Source organism: Carcharodon carcharias, chromosome 26 (assembly GCF_017639515.1).
Source record: "Carcharodon carcharias isolate sCarCar2 chromosome 26, sCarCar2.pri, whole genome shotgun sequence".
Classification (NCBI taxonomy): domain Eukaryota; kingdom Metazoa; phylum Chordata; class Chondrichthyes; order Lamniformes; family Lamnidae; genus Carcharodon; species Carcharodon carcharias.
Genome location: NC_054492.1, coordinates 33,982,386 through 34,009,753, shown reverse-complemented (window position 1 = coordinate 34,009,753; position 27,368 = coordinate 33,982,386). Strand labels below are relative to the sequence as shown.

The following is a 27,368-nucleotide window of genomic DNA, read 5'->3' as shown; positions in this document are numbered from 1 at the left end:
TGTATTATAGGTATGAAGTCGCCACAAGACAGGCCTAATTTTTGGCACACCTTCAACACACCGCTGACTTTATCGCTGCCACTCAACCCTCCAGTGGGAATTCGAAATTTCACACCCCGCCTAATTAAGTCATCATGTTTCCCACTCTTGTGAGCTCCATAAAATCTGCAACCCCCCCTCCCCCACCCCTCACCACCACTATAGAACTGTTGATGTAGAAAATGGAAAAGGTCTCATCGGGGTGCAGTAGGGGAGCGCAGTGTCTGTTCTGAGGCAATGGTTGAGGAATGTTGTTGGACAGAATAGGCCAGGAATTATTTCATATCTAATCCACTCCATATTGGCTCAGCTCAGGAGCGCTTGATGTTGCAATGCAGAGAGAATTTTATTCAATATCTAATCTGTGTTAAATCTGACTTTAGGAGTGCTTGATGGAACATTGAATTACATAGAATTCCATATATAAAAATTAAAACACAAAGAAAGATCCTCTGGCTAAATCAGTCCACCTTGGTTTGTGTCCTCCACATGAGCAGGCGTCCTTATCCATTGTGCCTGCCATGTTTCCATATCCCTAATCCCCTTTATCTTCAACCACCTAGGCATCAGAGGCCAATTTCATGAGATATAGCAGGTGCTTTGTGCTGGCAATGGAAGAAAGAGGATTGACTCTATGGGGGTAACTGTAACATGTCATGATAATGTAAACAATGCCAATGTAATGGGTATATAATAACATACCCATAATATACCTTTCCCAAATTTCATTTTCGTTCATAAGGGTGAAGATTTCCTCTGGGCATTGACAACAGGTAACAGTTTTATATTGGTTTCTGGGTACCAGTCATATTAATTCTGCAACACCACTTGGAGTGCTTTCATGAAGACGTGTAAATCTTGTTATGCACATTCCTGGAGATTTCCTCTGGCCAGTATTTCCAAAAGAAGTTATGAATCTGTTCTTATAGAATAGCATGGTTCCATCACAGAAGGAAGCCCATTCAGCCTGTTGTGTCTGTTAGAGCAACTCAGCTAGTCCCTTGTGAGTATGTCTCACAATTTCACTTAAAAACCAACTGGAGGAAATCTTTGTGCTTTCACTTGCATCACATCCAAATGTACTAACCCTCAGTGAGATGTTTATTATTGTTTCCCCATTATTATTCAGCAGCAGGAGCTAATTGCACTAACCTGGAAATTACTATCTATGAACTTTTAACACACTCGTATGAAGTTCTTTCAAGGTGGAAAACTCTTGTTTCAAAATGGCAAAGGTTAAACACTAGTTTGCACCACTGATAGTTATTTCCGGGCTTTTTAATCTCTCAACCTTCATTCTTATTTATTTGTTCATGGGACATGGGCGTCGCTGGTTAGACCAACATTTATTGCCAATCCCTAATTGCCCTTGAGAAGGTAGTGGTGAGCTGCCTTCTTGAACAACTGCAGTCCATGTGGTGTAGCTACACCCACAGTGCTGTTAGGAATGGAGTTCCACGATTTTGACCCAGCGACAGTGAACAAATGGCAATATATTTCCAAGTCAGGATGGTGGGTGACCATCCTGGAGGGGAACTTGCTGCTGGTTGTGTCCCCAAGCATCCTTCTAGGCAGTAGTGGTATTGGGTTTGAAAGGTGCTGTCAATGGACTGTTGGCAAGTTGTTGCAGTGTATCTTGTAGGTGGTACACATTGCTGTGTCAAGGGTGGAGAGAGTGAATGTTTAAGCTGGTGAATGGGGTGCCAAATAAGTGGGCTGCTTTGTTCTGGATGGGGTTGAGCTTCTGAACTGTTGTCGCAGCTGCACTCATCCAGGTGTCTGGAGAGTATTCCATCACAATTCGGGCTTGCGCCTGTAGATGGTCGTCAAGCTTTGGGGAGTCAGGAGGTGAGTTGCTCACTGCAGAATTCCCAGTCTGTGACTGTCCATGTAGCCACAGTATTTATGTGGCTGGTCCAGTTCAGTTTAGCCCCAGGAAGCTGATAGTGGGGCATTCAGCGATGGTAATGCCATGGAACATCAAGGAGAGATGGTTAGATTCACTCATTGCTGATAGTCATTGCCTTGCACTTGTGTGGCATGAATGTCACTTATCAGTCCAAGCCTGAATGTTGTCCAGGTCTGACTTCATATGGGCATCGACAGCTTCAGTATCAGAGGAGTCGCAAAAGTTGCTGAATCATCAGTGAGCATCCCCACTTCTAACCATATGATGGAGGTAAGATCATTGATGAAGCAGTTGAAGACAATTAAGCCTAGGACACTACCCTGAGGAACTCCTGCAGCAATGCCCTGGGACTGAGATGATTGACTTCCAGCAACCAGAACATCTTCCTTTGTGGTTGTGGCCTGTTATTCAAATGTGGGAGAGAACACTTTGCAGCATTACACAGTATTCCAGAATAAACACAGCAGCCACCCAGATACCAGTTTCAAACAGTTTACCCATTTGTAGTTGTAAGGAACTAGAAGACTTGAGCTATGCTGCTGTGTGTCTCCAAAGTGGAAACTCCTAGCTGACAGGCATGAACAACCTTTCTCAACAGGGTCCGAGTTTTAGTTAAATCCAAGATAAACTGGTTGGGCCAAATGGCCTGTTTCCATGTGGTAACTTTTCTGTTATATAGAAATACTGTATAGTCATTCCAACCTGAGCAGAAGGGGTCTGATCAGCCACACAATTTTTCTTTCAGGGGAAGGAGCCTACCAACAATTAAAAGTGTTAAAAATTACATTTTTAAAAGTCAGACCATCTGGTAACAGTTTTACATTGGATTTCAGCTTTGCTACACCTTTAAGTATGAGTCCGGGCAATGTTGTGTAGTGACTGTGGTATTAGGACAGCATAGAATTTGCAGCAAAGAAATGGGACATTCAGCTGAAAAGTTCTGTGCCAATGTTTATGCACTTTTCCTCCTGTTAGAATTCCTTCATCTCACCCTATCAACATATCTCTTATTACTTTGTCCCTCATATACTTAAGACGTCAGGTATTCAAATTCCACCATAGCAAGCTGTTAATTTGAATTCAAGAAATCTTGTAACCTGTGGACGAGCGAGAAAAGCTGCTGCATTATTGCAAAAACCCAATCGGCATCTTTCATGGAAGGGAACCTGCACTCCACCCTCCCTAATTCGGCCTGTACATGACTCCCACCATGCAGTTGATACTTAATGGCCTATGAAGTAGCAAGCCACTTCACTGTAATTTCTCCTTCTGGTTCATTGTGAAATCCCCTCTCAAGATAACAAACGATGAGCAATAAATAATGCAGTGTTACCATCCTTGCCATGTCCCAAGAAATTGCTGAGATTGAGCGAGGGTGCCTCCTTCAGGCTTTGCCATGTGCAGACAACTTCCCAGTTGGATTTCACTACAAGTTGTGCATCAATGTCAAGTGTAACATTCAAGTAAATAATGTAGTGCATAAGTCACCTTAGGGTTTATAAGGGAGAGAAACTGGAAATGGCGCTGCGCTGTGTGTGTGTGTGTCGAGTCAGGCAGTGCTGGCTGGGCTATGTTAGCAATGTTTGTGCTAACTTTATGAATATAAGTAGAGAGATCCTGAGCTACCCAATCAAATATTGTGTATCGATTTTAATACAATTAGTGTATTGAGAGGAGTTCTTTAACAGGTAACACTGTTTGTTTTTGTCAGTGCGTGGTATTCGAAGGCTTCTTTAAGCCTCACTTGCTGTACTTGGCTCCTCTTGTCTCAGCGCTCTGTGCTAATGTTTTCTTACTGAATTAGCACATGAATAGAGGAGGTGTGCTTTTCAAAGCAAGGCCCATGCCTGAGCCCATCTGAGCGGCCCTACTGTCCACTCAAGCAAACAATTTGGCCACCAATTTGACATAATTATAGAGAACAGTGGAAGAAAAGAGCCTCCCCTCAGTGGGACAATTTGCTGAGTAGGCCAAGGCAAACCCCTGCAGTGAGATTTGAGGCCTTTATTCAATTCAGTGCCACGTAGTCATTAAAAATCTGGTGTACTCTCAATAGCCATAAGTATGAGGACTGAGTCCTCTAATCTGATTATAATTTAGAGAAATCTTCAGAGGGCCTGATGGTTTCACACACCAGAGGTTTGTTTTAACTGGACGGGTATATGATCTGAGTAGGCTGTCTCAATTTAAGGAGCACTGTGGCAGGCCATTCATGACGACTCAGATCTGAGCCCACCTGCTCTGCCCATTAACTGGAGGATTAAGTGGTACAGCTTTCGGGAGTTTTAATACCAGTCTCAAAACTGACGTCTTTACATGAGAATCCATTGACCTATTTTTCTGCTTTTTTTTTAGCCAAAGATCAGATGGATTAACCCGAATTAAGGGCAGAGCCTAGGACACTTGAACATCATTCTCCTCAGTGCTACCCCCTCCCCCTCATCCACCCCCCCACCCCTCCCCACCACCGCCCCATGGGAACTTACTGAGGATAGTCTCAAGTCAATTTCACCTTCTCCTCCCATCCAATTTGTCAGCCTAATCCATGCAGCCTGTTGTAGGCCGCTCCTCTTACGGGAGCCACAACCCCCCCCCCCCCTTGTTTTGTCATTCACAGTTGCTGCGTCTCTTTGTCTCAATCTCAGTTGCCAAGCTGTATAGAAATGAGCAAGGCAAGAAAGCTAATGAAATATGTGAGGTGTCTCCCAGCAGTCTTGTCTCCCAATAAAACTTGTTAAACCAGTGAGAGTCATTTGACCTCCTGACCTTTGACCACAGGACACCATTGGGATCAGCAACCAAATAAACGCGGTTTGAAGTGAAAGCAGCTTGTCCATTGACACTCCCACACTACCGCAGGTAATTAATCACTGCCAAAAAACTAGAAAAAAATGAGTCCAGGCAAAAAAAATGTTAAATAATTGAATTGAATGGAACAAAATCTAACTTCAAAGTTTTTTTTTGATTTGAAATATTTTACATCGGAGGGAATTTAAATGAATAACAAATTAAACTTCTCAAGAAACCAAAACCTGATCATTTACTGTTACTTAAATGATCAATTTATTACTTCTTACCACACTTACATCATGAAGAGAGATCCTGTGCAGTCTGGAAACATGAGTGAAAATTAGTCTTAAAATCTTTGGTCTTAATGTAACCTTTTTTATTGGTAAAGCATATTTTTGTTTAAATTGCACTTTACCACAGTTGCTTGTAAAATCTCAAAGTGCTTCATGAATGATAAGTCCCTGGATTCTGCTGATGAGTGATCTCTACTGATCTCTCTGCTAACTTCAACAGACTGGTGGAACCCCCAGGAATACTGCTTAAGCAACCTCCCGGGGTTCAAGGTGATTCATGCTGCAGAAGCTCAGGGCTTGAATTACCTTTAAAGTGCACAGTGTGCGTTGCTATATCGGTCAACTCTGCCCCTGGGCCACAGCAAGTGAATGTGCCACGAGGTGTGGGTTGTACAAACCAGATGAAGAATGACTGCCTGGGTAAGATCTTTAGGAAACATAACCCTCAATAATTTTTATCACAGAACAGGAGAAAGCAACGTGGAAGAAAATTAACAGACACCTAGTTGAGGGTGATGCAGTTTTGGAATGTTAATTCCATGTGGGTGAGGCAATTCATTCCATGTTATCTTTTTATCTGCACCACCTAAGCTTGGATTCAAAGCCTCTACCCTCTGATTGGCTGTAAAGGGCCTATTTGGACCCAATTTGTACAGATCTGATCTTCTTCCAAGTTCCAATTGGTCCACAGGACAAAATTGGCCCCATTGGCAATCTCGCCAAGAGGTCAGAATGGCAGGTCTGGGAAATGTCACATGGTTAGAGTGCATTCTTCTGCAGGAGGCTAAGGCAGATTAGAGGGGCAGTGTAGACGATGATATTATCTTCATCCAATGCATAAGGAATATAACCTGGAAATTTTTGATTGGCTTAATGTTGAGAAAACTTTAATCTTTATTTAAATGATGTTGTCCCTGCGTTTGATGCTACAGTGCATATGGAGCTTTGCCCTGCAGCTAACCTGTACTATATTTGGCTTAGGAGTTCTTGATGTGGCAGTATTAAGAGAGCTTTACTCTAAATTTGTTAAGTTCTATATCTGAACTGGGCATGCTCAATGGGGCAGTGTTGGGGAAGCTTTATGGTGTACCTCACAATTTAACTTGGGAATAACTGATGGAACAATATAGAAGTGGCTTTACTCTTCATATAAACTGTGCAGTACCTGTTCTATTTCTCACTTTTCATTTTGTTAAACACACCACACAAGGTGGCAATTTTTACAATGGGTCCTTTTGTACCTCGCCTAAACTTGTCTATAGATTAGGAATGACAAACGTTCCGGGCTGAATTTTTCCAGTTCCACAGAGGCAGCTTTGAGGATGGCAGAGGATGTGGAAATTTGGAACACTGGGTGTCAGATTGGCTCCACAACGCCTTCCTGCCACCTTTCCCAGAGGGATGCTCCCATCGGTAGAGGATGCCAGCCCAATAGCGGCGCTTAAAGGGGAACTTGGCCCATATTTTTGAAAGTTTGCAAGCGGCCATCTCGCTGTGTCCAATCTCCAACAGGTGATGGCTTCACAGCAGGAGATCAGAGCCTCACTGAGGCTGTTGGCGAACTCACCAGCAGCAAATGGCAAGGCCACATCTGCTCATTTTACAGCCTTGCAATTGAATAATGAAATTATGGGGATGGATGCCTCCAATAACCAGCTGCATTTTACTTTTCAACCCACTCCACTGACGCTGGTGGTGGCTGCAGTGTCTCAGAATCGCTCCCTCTATCTGACTCTCAGCAGAGCTCCCACCGGTCTCACAGTGGCAGCTACTGTATACACAGTGGGCCACGGTATTGTGCGCTCCTGCCTCTGGAATCCACTGTCCCTGATTGGCTGGAGAACCCGCAATCGCCCCGTTAATTGGTTGCCTCCCGTAAAATGAGGACGTTGGGAGGATCTCTAAAATGCTGGGTTCAGGACCCAGAAATTACCTCGATGTCCACAGGAAAATTCAGGCCCCTGGCTGCCCTGCTACTATAAGGAGTGAAAGTTTTAGCCCCACTGAAGTTATCTCAGAAGTGAAATGAAAACAGAGATCATGGGCAGAATTTAAACTGTGGTGTGCCAATCCAGATGACGGAATGGCAAGTGGGCATCGGTTCCATTCTCTTGTTTTTTTTACCAACTCCCAAGTAAATTTAATTAAAATTTAAAGTGCCTACAGTGTGCATGGGAGACACATGTGACTCTGAGGCAGGTGAAATTTCTCACTGGTGAAACCTAGCTGACAGTGCAGCAGGTGCAAGCCGGCTATAAAAGAGCCTCCTGCACAAACAAGGAGGCTCTGCCTCATAATCACAACTTCGCTGCCAAGAGCCAGTGCCCTTCTTCTATGATGCCTCTCCTGGATGGCTGCATCCTAAGCAGCCCCCCCGCACCCCCCCCCACCCCCACAACAGCACCCCCTGCCCACCCCTGACCTCTGATGCTGCCTGTCGCTGGCATTGCAGCCTCGGTTATTGACTGGCAAGAACAACCTCCCCCCCCACCCCGGCCACCCCACCCCACCACTGTCACTCCTCCTACTCCTGGGGTTGCAGGAATAGGAGTGTATGGGCGTGTGAGATCCATAGGTATTTCAGTGATTGTGTTAAGAAGGTGGGCAGTGAGATGAGAATGTTCGTCCATGATTCTCATCCATGGAACTGATGAGCATGGAGATTTTCACCTCCTTCCATTGCCCACAACCAAAAATTCCACCGACCACACTCTGGGCTCCTCCCACTTTGATCTCCAATCCTGGCACTGCACGATGTGCTTTTGAAGATGTAGCAAAGATAGTCATTGTAAGGTTTGTGATAGAACCTGTTACCCTCCACCCATTTCATGCTTGTCCCCATCAGCCCTGACCCCCCAGCATCATTTTGCACCTTCTCTCTAGATCCTCCCAACTCCCCTGGACCCTGTCACCCTCCAGCTGGTTGTGCCATCTCTCCTCTGAACGTACACCCATCCCCATTGATATTTCTGCATTGATCCTAGACCCTCCCTGCTTTATCCTTAAGAGTTGTTGTTAGATGCCATGACACGCCCTATGAGACCCTCGATTATCCCAACCTCAGGCTGGGCCTGCCTGCCTAACAAAATCAATCTCCCCCTGCATCTGTGAATGGAACGTTCCACCAGCCAACACCCTGAGATGGACCCACATGTGGCCAGTACTGACACCGCCCTTTGGGCTCCTCATTTTCTTACCTTGACTGACTGTCCCTGCCCCATCCCCCCCACCACACCCCAGGGCATCAGGCCCTTCCCTCTTTCACTCCTCCATGCCCCCAACCCCAACTCACACCCACAGCCCCTCCCCACCTGCCCCCTTCACCCTGTTTCACCCATGCCAGGCCCAGTGCTCCGTGCAAGCTGCCGTTCTCCTGCTGCTCTCCCTCGTGCAAGGGAAGCTGCTGAGATTCTCAGGCACAACTGCACAAAGCCGACCGGGGCCCACAACCCTCAAATGAACCGGGTACCACGAGATTCTTGTGCGGCACTGACTTTAGCTTTATGGTCGGACATAATTTAAAAAGTTTCAGCTAATGTCTATTCATGGGCATGCAAATGTACACCAATAGAAACGCACCACACGATGGCGAGAGGCCCAATCTGCCACAAACACATGGCTGACTTAATCTCTGCATCTCAACCTGCTGACAGGGCATCGAATTTTCAGCTCCTGCCTAATTCAGTCACCCTGCACACCACATTTGCCGTTCTCGCAGGTTCCATAAAATTCTCCCCCACGTGTCACAGTGAAAAAAAATATATTGCAATAAGGATTTCTCTTGAAGGTAATATCCTTTGCAAATATACAAATCTAAATTTGTGAAAACAGTTACAGTGTGATATGTTTGAGCTCAGGAACCTGCTTTAAAAAACGTACATGTATCTTTTAAAATTTATAAGTCAAACTTCTATCCCATCACTTGCATGTTTCCTTTTCAGAACTGTTTTGCATTTTGTGCCCAGAACAAAAGGACGCTGGTTAGAGTTGTGTTTACCACAAACCATAATTAATAAAAGGAACACTGCCAAGAAACCATTCAGGCAAAGATAGCAGATTCCACCAATTAATTCTATTGCTTGTAGAGCCTCCTCCAACACAAACCAAAGGTCCCAGGTTCAGACCTTGATTTGTGCTGATTTGACGGATTTTAGCCAAGCTGCCATTGGAGGTACTGAAATTGGGTCTGTGTCCTGGTGTTGGGAGCAGGGTGTGTGCCAGAATTAGGCAGCCAAGGTTCCCGCAATGACTCTTACTGGAAAGGGCCTGTGCATAGACATCAGCTGAAGCCAAGAATGGAGCTTGGCTATGATACCTCTCTTGCTTAAACGTCCTATCGTCACTTGGCCCACAGGTTAACAGCTCAGGAATGGTTTCTTGAGACAAGCTGTCCAAGGGCAGCCAGGACCTAGAGTGGGATTTTCCGCACCCGCTGGCCGCCGGGATCTTCTGGTTACACCGCAAGTCAATGGATTTCTGTCTGGGGAGCACCGCTTCGCCCACGGCCAGTCCCCGATCACAACGGGGCCGGAAAATCCCGGCCCTAGCCAGCGACGCCCAACGCCCCGTTAATGGATTAAAAAATGAAACCTGGAGCCGCCGAATCCCAATGAGAGTCGGCAGCCTGAGGAGAGCAGTCAACTACCGCAGGCCACTGAAACAATTTGGGCCATCCTTTGTCTACAAGTGAGCCAGGTTTTCTGGAAGCCTGTTTAATTTGAACAAATTCAGATGAATTTTGAGCTGGATTCAGGCCGGTTTATTTTAGACGGCTGTCAAAACAATGCCAATCGCAAAATCTAAGGCGGTGCTTTCTGGCAAAGAGCGCAGCCGGAAGGTCAGATTGACGTTTGGAGGCTTTTGCAGTCTCTGTCCACAGTAAATACAAGAGATCAACACTGCACACATCAGATTAATGACAACGCAACACTGGAAAAACCCATGCCAGCTAGTTAGACTGTTTTTGCCAATGCATCAGTGAAAGTGCAGAGTCGGTGGTGATCCACTGTGAAATACTTTGTGTTGCATGTCTGTGCCACACTTACAGCAGGGTTATGGAGGAAGCACAGTTTTGCATCAGAAACGTGTTGGTGATGAGTCTGTTTGCTGAGAGTTGCATTCACATTTAGCACTTTGCTGCAAATACCAACTAGAGGAAACCCTTACCACATTCCCAGTGTCGTTCCACATAATGAGCAAAGGAATTCTTCCCAGCTTAAGTATTCGTGGTCGAATAGAGAAGGGGATTTGAGAACCCACCATGAAAGCCTAATTTTAAATATACTCTTTCGACTAAACCCAGTGCTGATGTGCATTATGGTTATAGCAGGGTCAACCCTCACCATGCGTGATGCTGTTCGATGCCCAAGTACTTTAATCATATTATAAAGAACCAAAGGCAATGAAGATATTGGTTTTTCATCAGATCCAAGACCCAAAATCACTCATCCTAATCACAATGATGTCCTTCATGTCATGAAGTCATTTTGGTTTCACTTTCACTGTCAGATGAATGCGTATTCAAGTTAAAATGTTTACAGTGTGACATTGATCTCCTGAGTAATCCAATCACAGGCTGTCCCAGAATACATCACCTATTATTTGATATAACGAATATGAGCTAAATGACCAACTCTAGAAGGCCCCTTGCTTATCCCCGCTTTTCCTCACTCCATTGGCAGCCATGCCTTCGACTTGCTGCGTGATAAACTCTGGAATTCCCTCTTTGTCTCTCCACATCTCTCTCCCTTTAAGCAGCTCCTTAAAATCAACTTCTTTGACCAAGCTTTTAGTCATCTGTCCTAATTTCTTCTAATGTGACTCGATGTCTCATTTTGGTTCTTAATGCTTCTATGAAGCACTGCGGGGTGTTTTACTACATCAAAGGCGCTATATAAATACAAATGAGTGGAGTGATGTCACTGCATTCCCTTCCTTCCCTCAACTTGGATTGTTCAGTGAGGTTGGTCAAGTATTTTACCTATCGAATCAAAATTATCCACTGCACAACTTGTAACAAAAGGACCCTCACTTCAATAGAAATAGAGAAAATAATTTAAAATAAGAAATATCATCTTTTGACCTAATGGTGTGGTTACATGTCAAACCACATCTGCAGAATTTAGTAAGACATTATAGTCTCCTGTGTGTCTAAGACTTTAAGGCCCAGAATTTTCTGGGTTGGATGTAACTGCAATATAAGACCAGAGCAGCAGGGGTTGTAATGAGGATGTTTGTGCATAACTGATTTACACTAGCTTTACACCACAACTTCATGAGGCTCAAATTTCCTCAATCACGTGCACCATGTCCAATACCCTCTGCCGCTCATTTTGCATAGTCCCACTACCACACTAAAGACCAGCTCGCACGAGCTCCCTACATTTACTCCAGTGATGTATTAGTGTAATCAGTCTCGGCAATTGCAACATGATCTAAAGCCGCCTAATATTGAATTAACTGGAGGAGCTGCATTTCTCAGTTATGAAGCCTTCTTTTAGGAAAGAAGCATTTTGATAACTATTAATACTCCCTTGTTTTAAAACACCATTTCTATTTCTTCCTGTACTAGTAATTTTAACTTAACTAGAAACTGTAGGATCAGACTTACAGGTTCAAATACTTTTTCAAACTCTCCAGTGAACAATCAATTGATCTCAATTAACATCTGACCTGAATGCATAAGTTGCACCCCTGATACAACTGTGGATTTGTGGAATTTCTAAAGAACCATGGTCACAAACTTTCATTCTTTACCACCGAAGCTTTGTCAATATAAGCACCTCAGCAGAGACCTTCCAATCGCTTATTTCTCCATGGTTCTCTAATTTGCAGAAATGCAGGTCAGGGGAACAGGAGGCAGCCATTTGGCCCCTCAAACATGTTTGCACATTCAGTCAAAGCATGGCTGATCTGTTCTTTCCCCCACAAACTGGAGAAATCTGACTGATGCATTACACAGGAAGGATTTAGCAAATGCTACAAATCACAAGGACTAGCCCAATTCAGCAGGGGAGGCGGTGGCATGGTATTGAGTAGTATTCGCTGACTAGTAAACCAGAGATCCAGGGTAATGCTTTAGGGACCAGGGTTTGAATCTCACCACAGCAGGTGGTGAAATTTGAATTCAATAAAAATCTGGAATTAAAAATCTGATGATGACCATGAAACCATTGTTGATTGTCATAAAAACCCATCTGGTTCACTAATGCCCTTTAGGGAAGGAAATCTGCTGTCCTTACCCAGTCTGGCCTACATGTTACTCCAGACTCCACAGCAATGTGTTTGACTCTTAAATACCCTCTGAACAAGGGCAATTTGGGATGGGCAGTAAATGTTGGCCTAGCCAGCGACACCCACGCCCCATAAAAGAATAAAAAAAATGTAATTATCAAGAAGGTCATATGGAACCATATGATCCAGTTCCAAAAGATCCAGTTCTACCTTTTGTTCAATTTTGGCTTTCTAAAAAATAGAAGTAATCACACTTGGGCTTCTCAACTAGTTCCACTCATCAAAGGCTAACATGGTTAAGAACTCCGTTTTATTTATTACCATCTTTGGTGAAAAGAAAAATGCAACAAAGCAAAACATGTTAGCACACAGGTGCATAATTTCCATCTACTTTAACAGGATGTGTCCAAAACAACCATTTAGGGAGGGTGGATTTTATCTTTTCCTGTTCAGAATGGCTGATCACATTCTATTCCCGCCAATCTCCAAAGTTTATTGCCACTGATTTTGGTTGAAGTGTCCCTCAGATTCAGGGGCAGGAGGTGGGGTGGGTTGTGTGCAGGGTTGGGGGCGCTGATTCATAAATGCTGATTAATGTCAGGGGATCCCAATTAGCACCTCAATTTCTTTATTAACTGTGGTCTGAACAGAGTGTGCCCCACCAGATGAGGCAGGGGGGTGTAAACACTCCATGCAAAAGCCAGGAGGAGCAAGCGTTCTCCTCCCCACCACGAGAACATTGCACAACCCCCCCTCCCAGCCCTCAACTGCTGGTAGCCACTCTGCATCCTCTTTCTCTCCGTTCTGACTCAGCCAGATACCAGCTTGAGGTTAGAGATTTACCACTGTCTGTCCAGCCATTTTGAATATAATTCGAATGTGAGGCAACACTCTTGAGTTTGCACTTGTTCTGTGACAATCAGGTGATCAGGCGAACGGGCTCAGTGGAAAATTTGGCACACAAATTCACTTCCCACAAACTGGCAAGATGGGCACAGCAACTGACATCAGTTTTGGTGTAATTTACATACACGTGTCATCCAGGAAATTCTGGGCCTACAAGGGGCAGGAATGCTGTGTCTGGACAAGTTGAATTTCCGAATTCAACTGTATAACTACCTGCATCTTGCAGGGTCACTGGATATTTTTTACGGCTAAGTTAGATTCATTGATTAACAAGAGGGTCAAAGGGTATAGGGAGTAGACAGGAAAGTAGAACTGAGGCCACAATCAGATCAGCCATGATCGTATCAAAATGGCGGAACAGGCTCGAGGGGCCAAATGGTCTTCTCCTGCTCCGAATCCATATATTTGTATATATAGCAGCAGACACAACATTCCCAAGGGGTTTGCAGACTATGAGGAACAGAATGATTAGACCCAGATCTGGGTGCTGATGCCAATGGCTCAGTGAATATCTGGTATAGAACTGGCTAGGAAAGTGTTGTGTTCAGAGACCTGCTTGGCGCTGAGTCAGTTGACCTCATTCAGACCAGCTATACTGCAATCAGGTTGGCCTTCCTGGTCTGATCCAGGGGGAGGGCAAATAAAATCCACTAAGGTTCCTTCCACTGATCCTTATTCACTGTCACTCAATGGAAAACAACGAATACGCAATTAACAGATGCTTTAAACAGAATGGACATGGAATTTTGCAGAGGTGCAAGTCAGGCTGCTGATTTCCTGTCACCTGTTTATTGTTCTATGATAAAATTTGACGTTAGGGCAGTGGTAATTAGGGAAGAGTAATGTGTGTGGAATTTGCATGAGAACAAAATTGGGCTCAGTCTCGGTCAAGCAGGCTGGCCGACATCACAACAGTGAACACACCTTTTAGAAAAAGATAAGCCACTTCATTGACCGTGAGGTGCTTTCGAACGCTCTGACGTGGTGAAAGGCACTGTATAAATTTCTGACATTCACTGTGTGGCCTCCCATGTGTGAACAGGCTGCTGCCTGCACTCCAGCAAGAGTTAGATCCTTCAGTAGAGGCAAGGAGGAAAATCAGAGGGGACTCTACAAAACAAAAAAAAAGGGATCAAGAGAGCTGCTGGTGACAGTCGATGCTCTGGTTCCGAATGGATCCGTCCTTGAAAAGCTAATCACTCAAGGAAACACAGCAGCCCTAAGGTGAAAGCAAACATTCCTGGTAAGTGTAGCTGAAGAGATGGAGATGGTCCTGGCCCCTGCCAGATCATTCCAGAAGAATTCCATCACCCACAGGCTTTTGCGTAGAAATGTGAGGGAAGACATATTGCACAGTTCTGGGTGAGTTCAGTGAAGGTGCTGCTTTTACTTGTTGTTCAGTACTGATCAGCACAGAGGTATCTGACAAAGCTCTTTTTATGTTTTCTGTAAATGCTTCATAAAATCAATCACGACATGCGATCTAAAACAGGCTAAAAAGACACAAAAATAATCATTTTGTAAGCAGAATGATCTTCAATAGGCTGATAATTCAAATTGGCACATTTTTTTTCCAATCTCCTCTCAGTTTATAGACTATTTTTCTTAACCCTTCACCCCATGTCCTTCCTTCTCTATTGCTTTTCCTATGTAGTTCAGAGCTGAACAACGCTCCCTTGTGGTGAGCCAGTGAAGCTGCAGCCGTTTATTCGGTCAGTAAATGCTCAGTACTGTTCCATGTTCACTTTTCAAAGAAATTTGTTTCTTTTCCCCCATTCATACATTCATTATCTCTAGGCTCGACTATTCCAGCACACTCCTGGATGGTCTCACACATTCTACCCTCCATAAATTAGAGGTCATCCTAAATTCTGCCACCTGGGACCTAACTCACAGCTCACTGACTTACACTGGCTCCCGGTTAAGCAGCATCTTGATTCTAAGATTCTCATCCTTCTTTTCAAATCTCTCTGTGGCCTTGCCCCTCCCTATCTGTAATCTGCTCCTGCCCCAAAACCCTCCAAGATATCTGTGCTCGTCCAATTCTGACCTCTTGTGCATTCCCAGTTAAGTGCCTTCAGTTGCCCAGGCCCTGAAATTCCTCCCTGTATACCTCTCCACCTCCCTACCTCCCCTTCCTCCTTTAAGAAGCTCCTTAAAAACCTACCTCTTTGACCAAGCTTTTGGTCATCTGACCTATAATAGCTCCTTCTGTGGCTCAGTGTCACAAGTTGTTTTATAATATGCTCTTGTGGAACACCATACGATGTTTCAAAATGTTAAAGCTGCTATATAAAAGTAAGTAGTTGTGTTTTTGTCTACTTTTTTCTCTCTACTGAAGTCTGCAGGAAGGAAGAAGTTATCACTATGTGGCCCAGGGGTAATGTCACTGAACTGATAATCCAGAGACTCAGGCTAATGTTCGGTGGATAAGAGTTCAAATCCTATGATGGCAACTGGTGGAATTTAGATGAATAAACCTGGGATATAAAGCTAGCCTTAGTAGTGGTGACCATGAAACTAACATCAATTATTGTTAAAAACCCATCCGGTTCACTGATGTCCTTTAGGGAAGGAAATCTGCCATCCTTACCTGGTCTGGCCTACATGTGACTCCAGATCCACAGCAATGTGGTTGACTCTTAGCTGCCCCCTGAAAGCAAGTCACTCACTTCAAGGGCAATTAGGAATGAGCAACAAATGCAGGTCTTGCCAGTGACACCCACTTCCCATGAAAGAATAAATATAAAACAAAAGCTTTGTAAGTAAATATAAAAATACGTAAAGATAGGCTCCAGTTCTTTCCTTCCTCAGCTGGCTTTCTGGGATGGAACACATAGCTCACCTCATTGTGGAGTGTCACTATTTGTAGTAGATTTTGTGGGTGAGTTGTTCACATATTGGACACTGTACAATGCAGATTCTTCTTCCTTTGGCACCTATAGATTCAAAGATGTTGATAAGAGTTAAAAAGAGCAGAAACCATCTTGTCTCAAATAACCTGAGTTGCAGAGGTCTCATTTCATTGACAAAACAACATTTTTCTCAACCACTTTCAGGCTTTTAAACTCCCTGACCACCAGCTAGAGTCTTGTTAGGTATCAAAATCATCGGGCTGTGGAAGGAGCTTTGATAAATGGAGTAATGTTCATGATTGGGTAGGGCATACATGGGCAGTGTACAGAATGGGTCTGATGGGCAGAATAGTCTTCCTTTATTACAGTATAATAAAAGCAAAATACTGCAGATGCTGGAGATCTGAAATAGAAACAAAGTGCTGGAAAAACCCAGCAAGTCCAGCAGCATCTGTGGAGAGAGAAACAGAGTTAATGTTGAGCACAATAAGTCGATTGACTTTTGGCTGCCCTCCAAATTTACCCATCCCGCCCACAACGATGCCCACTGGAAAATCCTGGCATCTGTTTCTCTCTCCACAGATGCTGCCAGACCTGCTGAGTTTCACTGGTACTTTCTGCTTTCATTTCTTTCATTCTGGGTTTGCCTATATTCTTGGAAGGGAATCAGTTGCATTTAGAGATTTTCTTTAAAATCAGCAATCCTGCAAAAGACTGTCCTGAAGATAACAAAATAGCCTCAGTTACCAGCAAACATTTTGATGCATGTACCACGTAAACTGGGGCTACCAAACTGGAAAGCTCGAGGCTGCCTCTGCTACTGTATCAGTGAGGTTTCATAACTGGGTGGTGGATGGGGATTAAGTAGTGAATTTAACTTAGGTATCAGGTTAGGCTGAATTATTTAGCCCTGGGAACCCAGAAAGAAAAACCAGTAAAAACTGGGAAATAAGAATACTGGTCCGAATTGGTCTTGTATACCTTAAAATGAACACCAGTAAAAACTGGGAAATACGAGTACTGATCTGAACTGTTTTTGCCTCTGGGAAATTACATGGTGCTAACTGGGCATCATCACAAAATAATACAGCAAAAAAGGAGACCATTCGGCCCATCGTGCCTGAGCTGGCTATTTGGCAGAGTAATCCAATTAATCGTATTACCCTTTTCTCTCTCCAAAGCCCTGTAATTTGTTTTGCTTCATCCAATTCTCTTTTTGGAAGTGACAACTGGTTCTGCTTCTACCATACTTTCAGACAGCACATTCCAGATCACAACAATTTGTTTTATTTTTTAAAAAGTTTCCTGTTAACACATCTGGTTCTTTTGTCTTAAATTCTGTGTCTCCTGGTTACCAATCCTTCTGCCACTGGATTACAATTTCTCATTATTTACTCAATCAAGGCATAAAAATTTAAACTGGGAGCAGGGACTGTAGGTTTCTGCAGAAGAGTGATACAGATGAGCTGACTGACTTCCCTCAGCCATTCTCATCTTTATAACAGCACAAGGTTGAAAAGAATGGTAGAGAAGCCGGAAAGCGGTGATTAGCTAATGTTGATTTTAAGCAGATAGGATGCAGGATGAAGGGGAGCTTGATTGACACATGGGGTTCCAGGGGTTTCAATGTCCCAGGAAAGAAGGAATTAGAGTGGGAGATTATTCTAATTATACAAATAAGAATTTACGACTATGGTAAGCAGCCATCTATATAATGTGTGAGTGTCACTGTGCCTGAAACATCAGGAATATGAACAACATTCAACATTATTGAAACAGTCACTTAACTGAGGCAGTGGACTAACAAGGGCCTAGTCACCAAAAAAATCACACAAAAAGAAACATATTTCCACTTAAAGCATTAATCGACCTACTCGTTAACTCTTCCGGATGCATATATGGCAAAAAAGACAAACTTGTGTCTTTTAAATGTGTTCAGTTACAAAAAATTAAGGCGACGGAGTTAGAGTGGGGGAATGGGACTGACTGGATCGCTCTGCAGATGGTCAGTGTGGACCCAATAGGTCAAAAGGTCTCTTTCTGTGTAGTTGTGACTTGATAGCCCAACAAAAGCAAAATGAGGTACAGCTCCCAGTGTCAGTGATAAGGAGCCACAACTCCAGCTTTGCCATTACTTTATGTGCCCTCAGGAACTTACCTCCCAGTACACCTGGTCTTCATAACAGTTTTCATCTGATGGATCACCCCAGAACGGCAACTTCAGAATAAAACCTTCAGGGAAAAAAAAATCAACAACAATCAGTGACTTTCAAATTTTGAACTGTTAAACTTTCTCAGGATGACAGGGCTGCAAAGGGGGTTGTTACAATGGGCTATTTAGGTGGCAATAAAGGAATGGACTAAAATGTTTTTAAAAAAAACATTATCTTCTTTTAACCCAACCTGCCAGACTGCCAATCCTGCAACCTCTGCTCGATAGCGCATCACCAGAGGATACAAGCTTAAGGTTGCGAAGGGGCAGAAAGCAAGAAGAATTTCCTTAAACAGAGGCATAAAGAACAGCTGTAACTGGTTAGCAGGAAGAGTGGATGAGTCTAGATAAAAATAGCCAAGTGGTTATGGTACTGGGTTTGTAACCCCAAGATCAGGAGTTCAAATCTCACAATGGCAAACTATGAAACAATGTAACTTCATCTGAAACAGATGGAAACATGTTTACTCAAAAGAGTATCAAGAGTTTAAATCTCACAATGGCAAACTACGAAACAATGTAACTTCATCTGAATAGGAACAGATGGAAACATGTTTGTACTTAAAAGAGTTATAGCTGTTAGCAGTAATGGGAAGATGATAGGATTGGTATCAGGAAGAATAGAATCAGATGAACTTTTACATCCAAAAGCAATCTTGTCAAAGAGCTCCTGGACCTTGTGATACTTTAGCATTGTTATTATAGTCTGTTATTCTACAGATCGGAATATCTTATCTCAGGCAGAGAATACATTAAATAACAATGTTTACTCATTCTTTTAATGTGATGTACCCCTTCACCAAGCAAATTTCTTCTAGGTTCTCATAATTACGCTATTGTGTAATAGCATAGAAACACCACAAGGTGGCAGCCAAAGTCCAATCTTTTCGATCTGATTGTGGCTTCAGAGACTCAGTTGTGGTTTCTTAAAGGTGCAATGCCTTAATGAAATTAGACAAATCTTTTCTCCATATTGCTAATGGACACACAAAGCGGTGTTGCAAACATACCATGGTGCCATCCACATGTTTATGCAATTAAACCAATATCTGCTGAACAAAAGGCTTGAATTTAATGTATGTTTCTACAGTTTGGGGATACTGTATTCGGAGCAGCTATTCTATGATATCTCTGTCACCGTAAGGTCATTTCATCAGATGTACACTTTCTCTCCCCAGAAAGAACTGGCCCTTTGCTAGTGTACAATTGCACAGGTTATTCCTTTCATACTCAGTTCTGGCTCATTTGGTAGCGTTCTTGCCTCAGACTCAAGACTCTGAGGTCAAGTCCCACTCTGGAGTTTGAACATAAAAATCAAGGTTGATGCTCCAGTGCTGTATTGAGGAAGTGCTGTGCTGTCAGAGGTGCTGTCTTTTGGATGAGGCATTAAACTGAGGCCCCAAATGTCTGCTCAGATGGATGTAAAAGATCCCAGGGCACTATTCTGAAGAATGTCTGCAGCTACCAGCTTACTTTCAGTTTCTCATAACCATCCCCACAGGCTTGGCGAACAGCACACAGCATAGAGAAATTGGAAGTTAAAAATAGAAATAAATATATATGATCTGATAGCCATTACAGAGACATGGCTGGAGGATGACAAAGGCTTGAACCTGAATATTCAAGGGTACATGAGATTTAGGAAGGACAGGAAGCCGGGAAAAGGTGGAGGGGTAGCTCTTTAATTGAGGATGACATTAGTACAATAGAGAGAGATGACTCAGCTCTGGAAATCAAGGCTAGGATTTTCCTGTCGGCGATTTGGGGGCGGGGCCCGCTCGCCGAGGGGAAAATGATGCGGGATGATGTCAGGAGGAACTCCCGACATCATCCCGGTCCCTTTAAATTTTCAGGAAGGTGGGTGGACAGCGAAATCAGCTGTCTGCCCACCAACCTGTCAATGGCCAATTAAGGCCATTGACAGGCTAATTAAGATAGTTAAAGATCTGCTCGTCCAACCTTAAAGCTGGCGGGCAGACCAGGAGCCCCAGCGGGCTTCTGATTATTGATGAAACTTCATCCACTGGCGGGATGAGGTTTCATGCCCGTTTTTAAAAAGTTTCATAAAGTTAATGTGTTTCTTATGAACATGTCCCATCTCGTGTGACATTGTCACAGGAGGGGGGACATGTTAATAATTTTAATTTTTTTCTATTTTTGGTGTTTTGTTAGCTGTCAGTATTCTCCCTGAGACAGGACTTTGCCTCAGGGAGCAGTGCGCGCATGCATGAAAGAGCGCACTTTGACAGTTGGGGAATCCCTTCCCCATCCCCCCCGCACAGCGAGTACATAGCGCTTCCCGTCGGGCAGACTGCTGGGCAGGCCTTAATTGGCCCGCCCACTCAAAATGGTGGCAGGCCCCATTTTGGTGGTGGGGGTCGGCTGTCCGCCCGACACCGAGCCTGTGGGGCCCGCACGCCCACCAAGGGCAAAATTCTGCCCCAAGATGTAGAATCCATTTGGGTAGCGATGAGAAATAGTAAAGGTAAGAAGAAGCTGGGGGAGTGCTTTATTGGCTCCCTAACAGTAACCACACTGTAGGATGGGGGGTACAGGAAGAAATAATGGGAGCTTGTGAAAAAGGTACGGCGATAGTCACGGGTGAATTTAATCTGCTTATAGATTGGGTGAATCAGATTGGCAAAGGTAGCCTGGATGATGGGTTCATAGAGTGTTTTCAGGACAGTTTTTTACAGCAGCATGTTTTAGCACCAACCAGAGAGCACGCTATACTAGATCTGGTAATGTGCAATGACACAGGATTAATTAATGACCTCGTAGTAAAGGTATCACTAGATAGCAGTGATCATAATATGATTGAATTTCACATTCAGTTTGAGGGAGAGGAGTGGATCTAAGACTAGTGTTTTAAACTTAAGTAAGGGTAATTATGTGGGCATGAAGACAGAGCCAGCCTAAAGTGAACTAGAAAATTAGGTTAAGGGGTAGATCAGTAGAGATGCAGTGGCAGACACTTAAGGAGACATTTCAGAATACTCAGAATAGATACATTCAAGTGAGAAAGAAGGGACACACCATTCGTGGCTAACTAAGGAAGTTAAAAATGGCATCAAGTTGAAAGAAAAAGTGTATAATCCTGCAAAGATGAGTGGCAGGTCAGAAGGTGGGTCAGAATATAAAGAATAGCAAAGAATGACTCAAAGATTAATAAGGAGGGAGAAACTAGATTATGAGGGAAAGCTAGCTAGAAATATTAAAACAGGTAGTAAGAGTTTCTACAGGTATTTAAAAAGGAAAAAAAGTAAAGTGAAAGTTGGTCCTCTGGAGAGTGAAAATAGTGAATTGATAATGAAAAATAGGAAATGGAGAATGAATTGAACAATCAATAGGGAAAGGGTGCTGAGAAAATTATTAGAACTAACAGCTGACAAGTCCCCAGGTCCTGATGGACTTCATCTTAGGATCTAAAAATAAGTGGCTGTTGGTTTTCATTTTCCAAAATTCCCTAGACACTGCAAAGATCCCAACAGATTGGAAAATAGCAAATGTGACTCCTTTATTCAAGAAAGGAAGGAGATGAAAAGGATACAGGCCATCAAGCATAGCATCTGTTGTAGAGAAATTGCTAGAGGTTATAGTGGGGCACTTGGAAAATCTCAATGCAATCAGGCAGGGTCAACATGGTTTTGTGAAAGGGAAATTGTGTTTGACTAATTTATTGGAGTTCTTTGAGGAAGCAACAAGCAATGTGGATAAAGGGGAACCTGTTGATGTGCTGCACTTAGACTTCCAGAAGGCATTTGGTAAGGTGCCACATCAAAGATTGCTACACAAAATAAGAGCTTGTGGTATAGATGGTAATATATTAGCACGGAGAGAGGATTGGTTAGCTAACAGGAAGCAGAGAGTAGGGATAAATGGGTCTTTTTCAGGTTGGCAAGATGTAACAAGTGGAATGCCACAGAAATCAGTGCTGGGGCCTCAATTATTTACAATTTTTATCAATGGCTTGGATAAAGGAACTGATGTATGGTGGCTAAATTTGCTGACGACACAAAGATAGGCAGAAAAATAAGTTGTGAAGAGGACATAAGGACTCTGTAAAGAGTCATAGATAGGTGAAGTAAGAGGGCAAACATTTGGCAGAAGGAGTATACTGTGGGAAAATGGGAATGGAAACGCTGGATATTATTTAATGGGGAGACATTGCGAAACTCTGAGATACAGAGGGATCTGGGTGTCCTGATGCATGAACCACAAAAAGTTACTATGCAGGTCAACAAGTGATTAGGAAGGCAAATGGATTGTTGTCATTTATTGCAAGGGGAATGGAATATAAAAGTAGGGATGTTTTGCTACAGCTTTACAGGGCATTGGTGAGACCACATCTGGAGTACAGTTTACAGTTTTGGTCTCCTTACTTACGAAAGCATTTAATTTGTTTGAAGCAGTTCAGAGAAGGTTCGCTCGACTGATATTTCTGACACAGGGTTAGCCTATGAGGAAAGGTTGGGTAGGCTGGGCTGTATCTACTGGAGTTTAGGAGATTGAGAAGTGATCTTATTGAAACATATAATACCCTGAGGGTCTAGACAGGGTGGATGCTGAAAGGATGTTTCCCCTAGTGGGAGAGACTAGAACTAGGGGGTTACAGTTTAAAAATGAGGCATCTCCCATCTAAGACAGAGATAGGACGAAATTTTTTCTCTCAGAGGTTAGTGAGTCTTTGGAGGTCTCTTCCCTGGGGAGTGGTGGAGGCAGGGTCTTTGAATATTTTTAAGGCAGAGACAGATTGACTACCTTGTTAGTCAAGAATCTAAGGTTATTGGGGCTAGGCGGAATGTGGAGTTGAGGCTACAATCAGATCAGCCATGATCTTATTGAATGGGGGAGGAGGCTCGAGGGGCTGAGTGGCCTACTCTTGCTCCTAATTCATATGTTCGTATGTAAGACCAGGGAAGTTCTCCCCAGCGTCCTGATCAATATTTATCCCTCAATATATAATCATAAAAACTGTGACTCTTTTATTCAAGAAAGGAAGGAGATGGAAAGGATACAGGCCATCAAGCATAGCATCTGTCTTAGAGAAATTGCTGGGGGTTATAGTGGGGCACTTGGAAAATCTCAATGCAATCAGGCAGGGTCAACATGGTTTTCTGTTAGTGGGAGTTTGCTGTGTGCAACTTGGGTGCTGTGTTTCCTACATTACAACAGTGGCTACACTTCAAAAGTATATCATTGGCTGTGAAGCACTTTGAGACATAAACATAGGACATGGGAGCAGGGGTTGGCCTTTTGGCCCTTCGAGGCTGCTCCACCATTCGCTAATATCATGGCTGATCTGGTTGTGTCTCAACTCCAATATCCTGCCTGCTCACCATGACCCTTGACTCCCTTGTCTATCAAAAATCTTGTCCAACTCAGCCTTGAACAAATTCAGTGACCCAGCCTCCACTGCTTTCTCAGAGAGAAAATTGCACAGACTAATGACGCTCTGAAGGAAAAAAAATTCCTCCTCAGCTCAGTCCTAAAAGGGAGACCTCATTCCTGAACCGTGTCAACTGGTTCTAGTCTCCCTCACGAGTGGAAACCCCATCCTTGTATTCACCCTGTCAAGTAGAAGACATGCATGAACTGGAATTTGTTCATTTGAATACACCCACTCTTAGATTTACAGAAACGCCCCTTCTATGATAATTTATTTAAACATCCGCATGTGAATTTTACATAATATATCCAATGTCCACAGGAGGAACTGGAGGCAGGGATTCACATTGTAAATCCAGCCAGAATGCCACCCTGGGAAGTAGTGTATTGTGTTACACTTTAAGAAGAAATCACAGGTGCAGGAAGGGTAATGTGTAACTGTCAGTCAACGGGGTAGGGGAACCTAGAAGAGGTAGAGATTGAGGCCCCACAGACACTGGACCTAACTAATAGGTTTGGGGCATTTGCTATCTATGAGGATAAGGATTGAAGGCTGCAGGAGGCATGGACAGCATGCTAACCTTGGCACTATGAATTAGACGCCAGTCCAAATGGAAGAGGAGCAAAAGCCTAATGCTGTAGTAAGCAATTAGAAAATTGGGGGATAGTTGGCATCCTTTGCAGTCAGGATCAGTAGTTCTGAAAGGTATGATGCTTACCTGGTGCCAGGTAAGGGGTGTCTTGAGGTGACTGGAAAGGCGGTGGGGGGGGGGGGGGGTAGGTTGTTAATTTGGGATTAAAGACATGGGAAAGAGTAGACTTCAGCAGGACCTTGAGGATGGCAGTCTGAGGATTATTATCTGAGCCACCTGTAAACTGGCACAGGGACAAACAGATTAGGAAAGTGAACATGTGGCTGAAGGAGTGGTCCGGAAAAGAGGGGTACCACTTCCTGAGACATGGTCACCGGTATTGAGATAGGAGGGAGCTGTACCATCGGGATGGGTTGTACCTGAAGGAGTCAAAGTCCCAGCGGAACAGATAATTAGGGTGGTAAAAATGACATTAAACTAATAAATGAGCTGGCAAAAGTCATAAAAATATATTTTTTAAATGATAATTTCAAGATTAAAGAAGTTCCAAGCAGAGTTCAGATCACAAACCGTAACATAGATGCTCCAGGTAAAAGGAATACTGAAGTAACTAAAGTTAATTACAGCAGGAGTGACACTAGGTGAATTGCTCCTGCAAAGGGCCAACATGGATACAATGGGCCAAAAGGCCTCCTTTCAGTGCTGTAACTGTTCTATGATTCTATAATTAAAAAAGCTCTAAATTCAACTGTTAAATAAACAGAAAGCAAACATGATTTTAAAAAAAAGGATACATGCTGCACTAATAAGAAATACATTGAGTTAAACGATATCAGAAAGACAGGAGGATATGTTAGGATCTCTTGTCCAAATAAGAATTTTCTATACTAATGCATGGAGCATAAGAATTAACTTGTGTGGCTTAAATGCAACTTCAACGAGTGGGCAAAACTGTGGCAGATGGAGTTCAACACAGTAAGTGAGGTCATTTTGCACCAAGAAGGGATAGATCCATGTATTTTTTTTTAAATCATGTAAGGCTAGGAACAATGGTGGTTGTGACAGATTTATACATGTCCATGTACACAGATTACTAAAATGCAGTGGTAAATTGAAATGCTTTATAGCATTTTGGCCTTTATACAGGGCTAGAATATAAAAGGAAGGAAGCTTGTCTACAGCTATATGAAACCCTGGAGTGCTGTGTAAAGTTCTGGGCAGTGCACCTTAGAAAGGTTATACTGGCTTTGGGAGAAGTGCAGCACAGATACACAAGAATGCTACCATGGGTTAAATTAAGAGGAAAGATTACATAAACTCAATTTATACTGTCTGGAATACAGAAGGTTAAGTGGCAATTTGATAGAGTGAACATGGACCAGGCAGGAGACTGACTGATAGGCGGGCATCTGTTACAAGGGGATATAACTTTTAAACCCATGGCCAGGCTATTCGGGAGAGGGATTAGGAAACACAACTTCAGACAAAAGGTGGCAGAATCTTGGAACTCCCTCCCTCAAAAAAGCAGCAGATCCCAGCTCAATCAATAATTTAAATCAGAGATAGATCGAATTTCACTGGCCAAGGACAGCAGGGCAGCTAAATGGATGTAAATTGGCCATGATCTCTCTCATTAAAAGATCAAACAGGCTCGAGGGGCTATATCTAGTGGGAGTGAAAGGTGTTATATAAATGCAAGTCTTTCTTTTCACTCCACTCCTGTAAGCCTCGACAGTCAGCATCCTTAAGCTATTCAACCATGCATAACATTTGCTTTCCCAGTTTGGGATTGAGCCTTTGGCATTCCTGTCTCTGTCAGGAGTGTCTGCCTTTGACGTTCCCAATGAATGGGCTGCAGAGCTCCAACTTTGAGCTCTACATCAGCAACTTTCAAGTGTTGGTGGCCTCTCCCTTTACCCTTTGGACTGCAGGAGCCCATAAAACCCTTCCTCTCCCTTATGGACTAACCACCCCTGTATGTTAACTGGTTCCTGTCATGGCAGAATCATTCAGATTGTGGCCTGTCAAACTGCTAATCAGCCCAGGAGTCCTTCCGTTATCTTGCACAACTCACCCGAGGAAGTGTACAAAGGCGATGAGCTTCTTGACTCAGTCCCCTACAGTTAATTAACAGCATCCGCTGGCCTTTACATTCTGCACTTCTTGGTTGCCTAGCGTCAGAGTCTGGTCCACTCACCTACAATTATCCCTCCCGCAATACTCAGAACGAGAGTAACACAGAGAGCCGCAGCCTGAAATCCTCCCTGGACACTGGGCGTCCGATTGGCAAATGGGCCCTCGAAACCAAAAGCAACAACTAACCTAAAGGAAGTAAAACAAATCAGTCACAAAAATCATGCAAAACGGAGCCTCGCACCGCCACTCATCGGGACTATCAAGGGCAGACAATTCTGAAAGAACTGGGAATGCCAGCACTGTGCCAGAGGCTCAACACAAAGAGCTGCCAACCACCTCACAGGCTCCTGTAACAACCTTAGCTGACTCAGCATGGGGGAGGGGACGGAGGGGAGAACCTGGGATCTTTCTGCTGTGTACTGCGCCACGCTTGAATGTAGGGCATCAACCACCTATAACTGTGGAATACAGGAATCTCATAGGAGGCCTATATTTAAATAGCTGCTTAGTGTGGAAGCAAATAGAGTGTCCCTCCTGTGACAATGTCATGAATACCTTCAGGCACAGTGCAAATAGGGACTGAGTGATTTCACTAAATTACAGTGCTGACCAGATTACCCTTGTTCACTATATGCCCCATTTACTATAGTGCTGTCTGCTTCATCTTACCCTTCTTTGCTATATACTCCTTCAGTCGCTGCTGCAGCAGTGACAGCTCCCACGATAGCTCCAATCAGACCTGGAATAGCATGGAGGTTATGGATGCCGCAGGTATCTTGTATCTTAAGATATTTTTCCAGGAGTGGCTTAAAACAGATAATCACATCGTAAAGATCTTACATGGAGTTCATTTATTCAGCAAGCAATTATAAAATTCACCTAGGCCGGGTACAATTCATCTCAGGCCACTGGGTTCAGGGGTTGAATCAAACACAATCCTCACAGGTATTACCCCACCCGCTGCTTTTTGTGGTTGGAGAGCTGCAAAAGCCTTTCGATACACAACAGCAGGCT

The 27,368-nt window shown here is 43.6% G+C and overlaps 1 protein-coding gene across 1 annotated transcript in view; it reads right to left on the bottom strand.

The window, feature by feature from the left end:
* Nucleotides 1–12,574: 12,574 nt before the first annotated feature.
* Nucleotides 12,575–27,368, bottom strand: part of LOC121269985 (ammonium transporter Rh type C-like) — a 29,960-nt gene continuing 15,166 nt past the window's right edge. The window contains exons 8-12 of the mRNA XM_041175203.1: nucleotides 27,024–27,160; nucleotides 26,416–26,540; nucleotides 18,184–18,257; nucleotides 16,016–16,109; nucleotides 12,575–14,663 (exon numbers count right to left, since the gene is read on the bottom strand). Coding sequence (XP_041031137.1) covers nucleotides 16,017–16,109; nucleotides 18,184–18,257; nucleotides 26,416–26,540; nucleotides 27,024–27,160 — 429 coding nt within the window. The 3' untranslated portion in view covers nucleotides 12,575–14,663; nucleotide 16,016. The remainder of the gene's footprint in view (nucleotides 14,664–16,015; nucleotides 16,110–18,183; nucleotides 18,258–26,415; nucleotides 26,541–27,023; nucleotides 27,161–27,368) is intronic.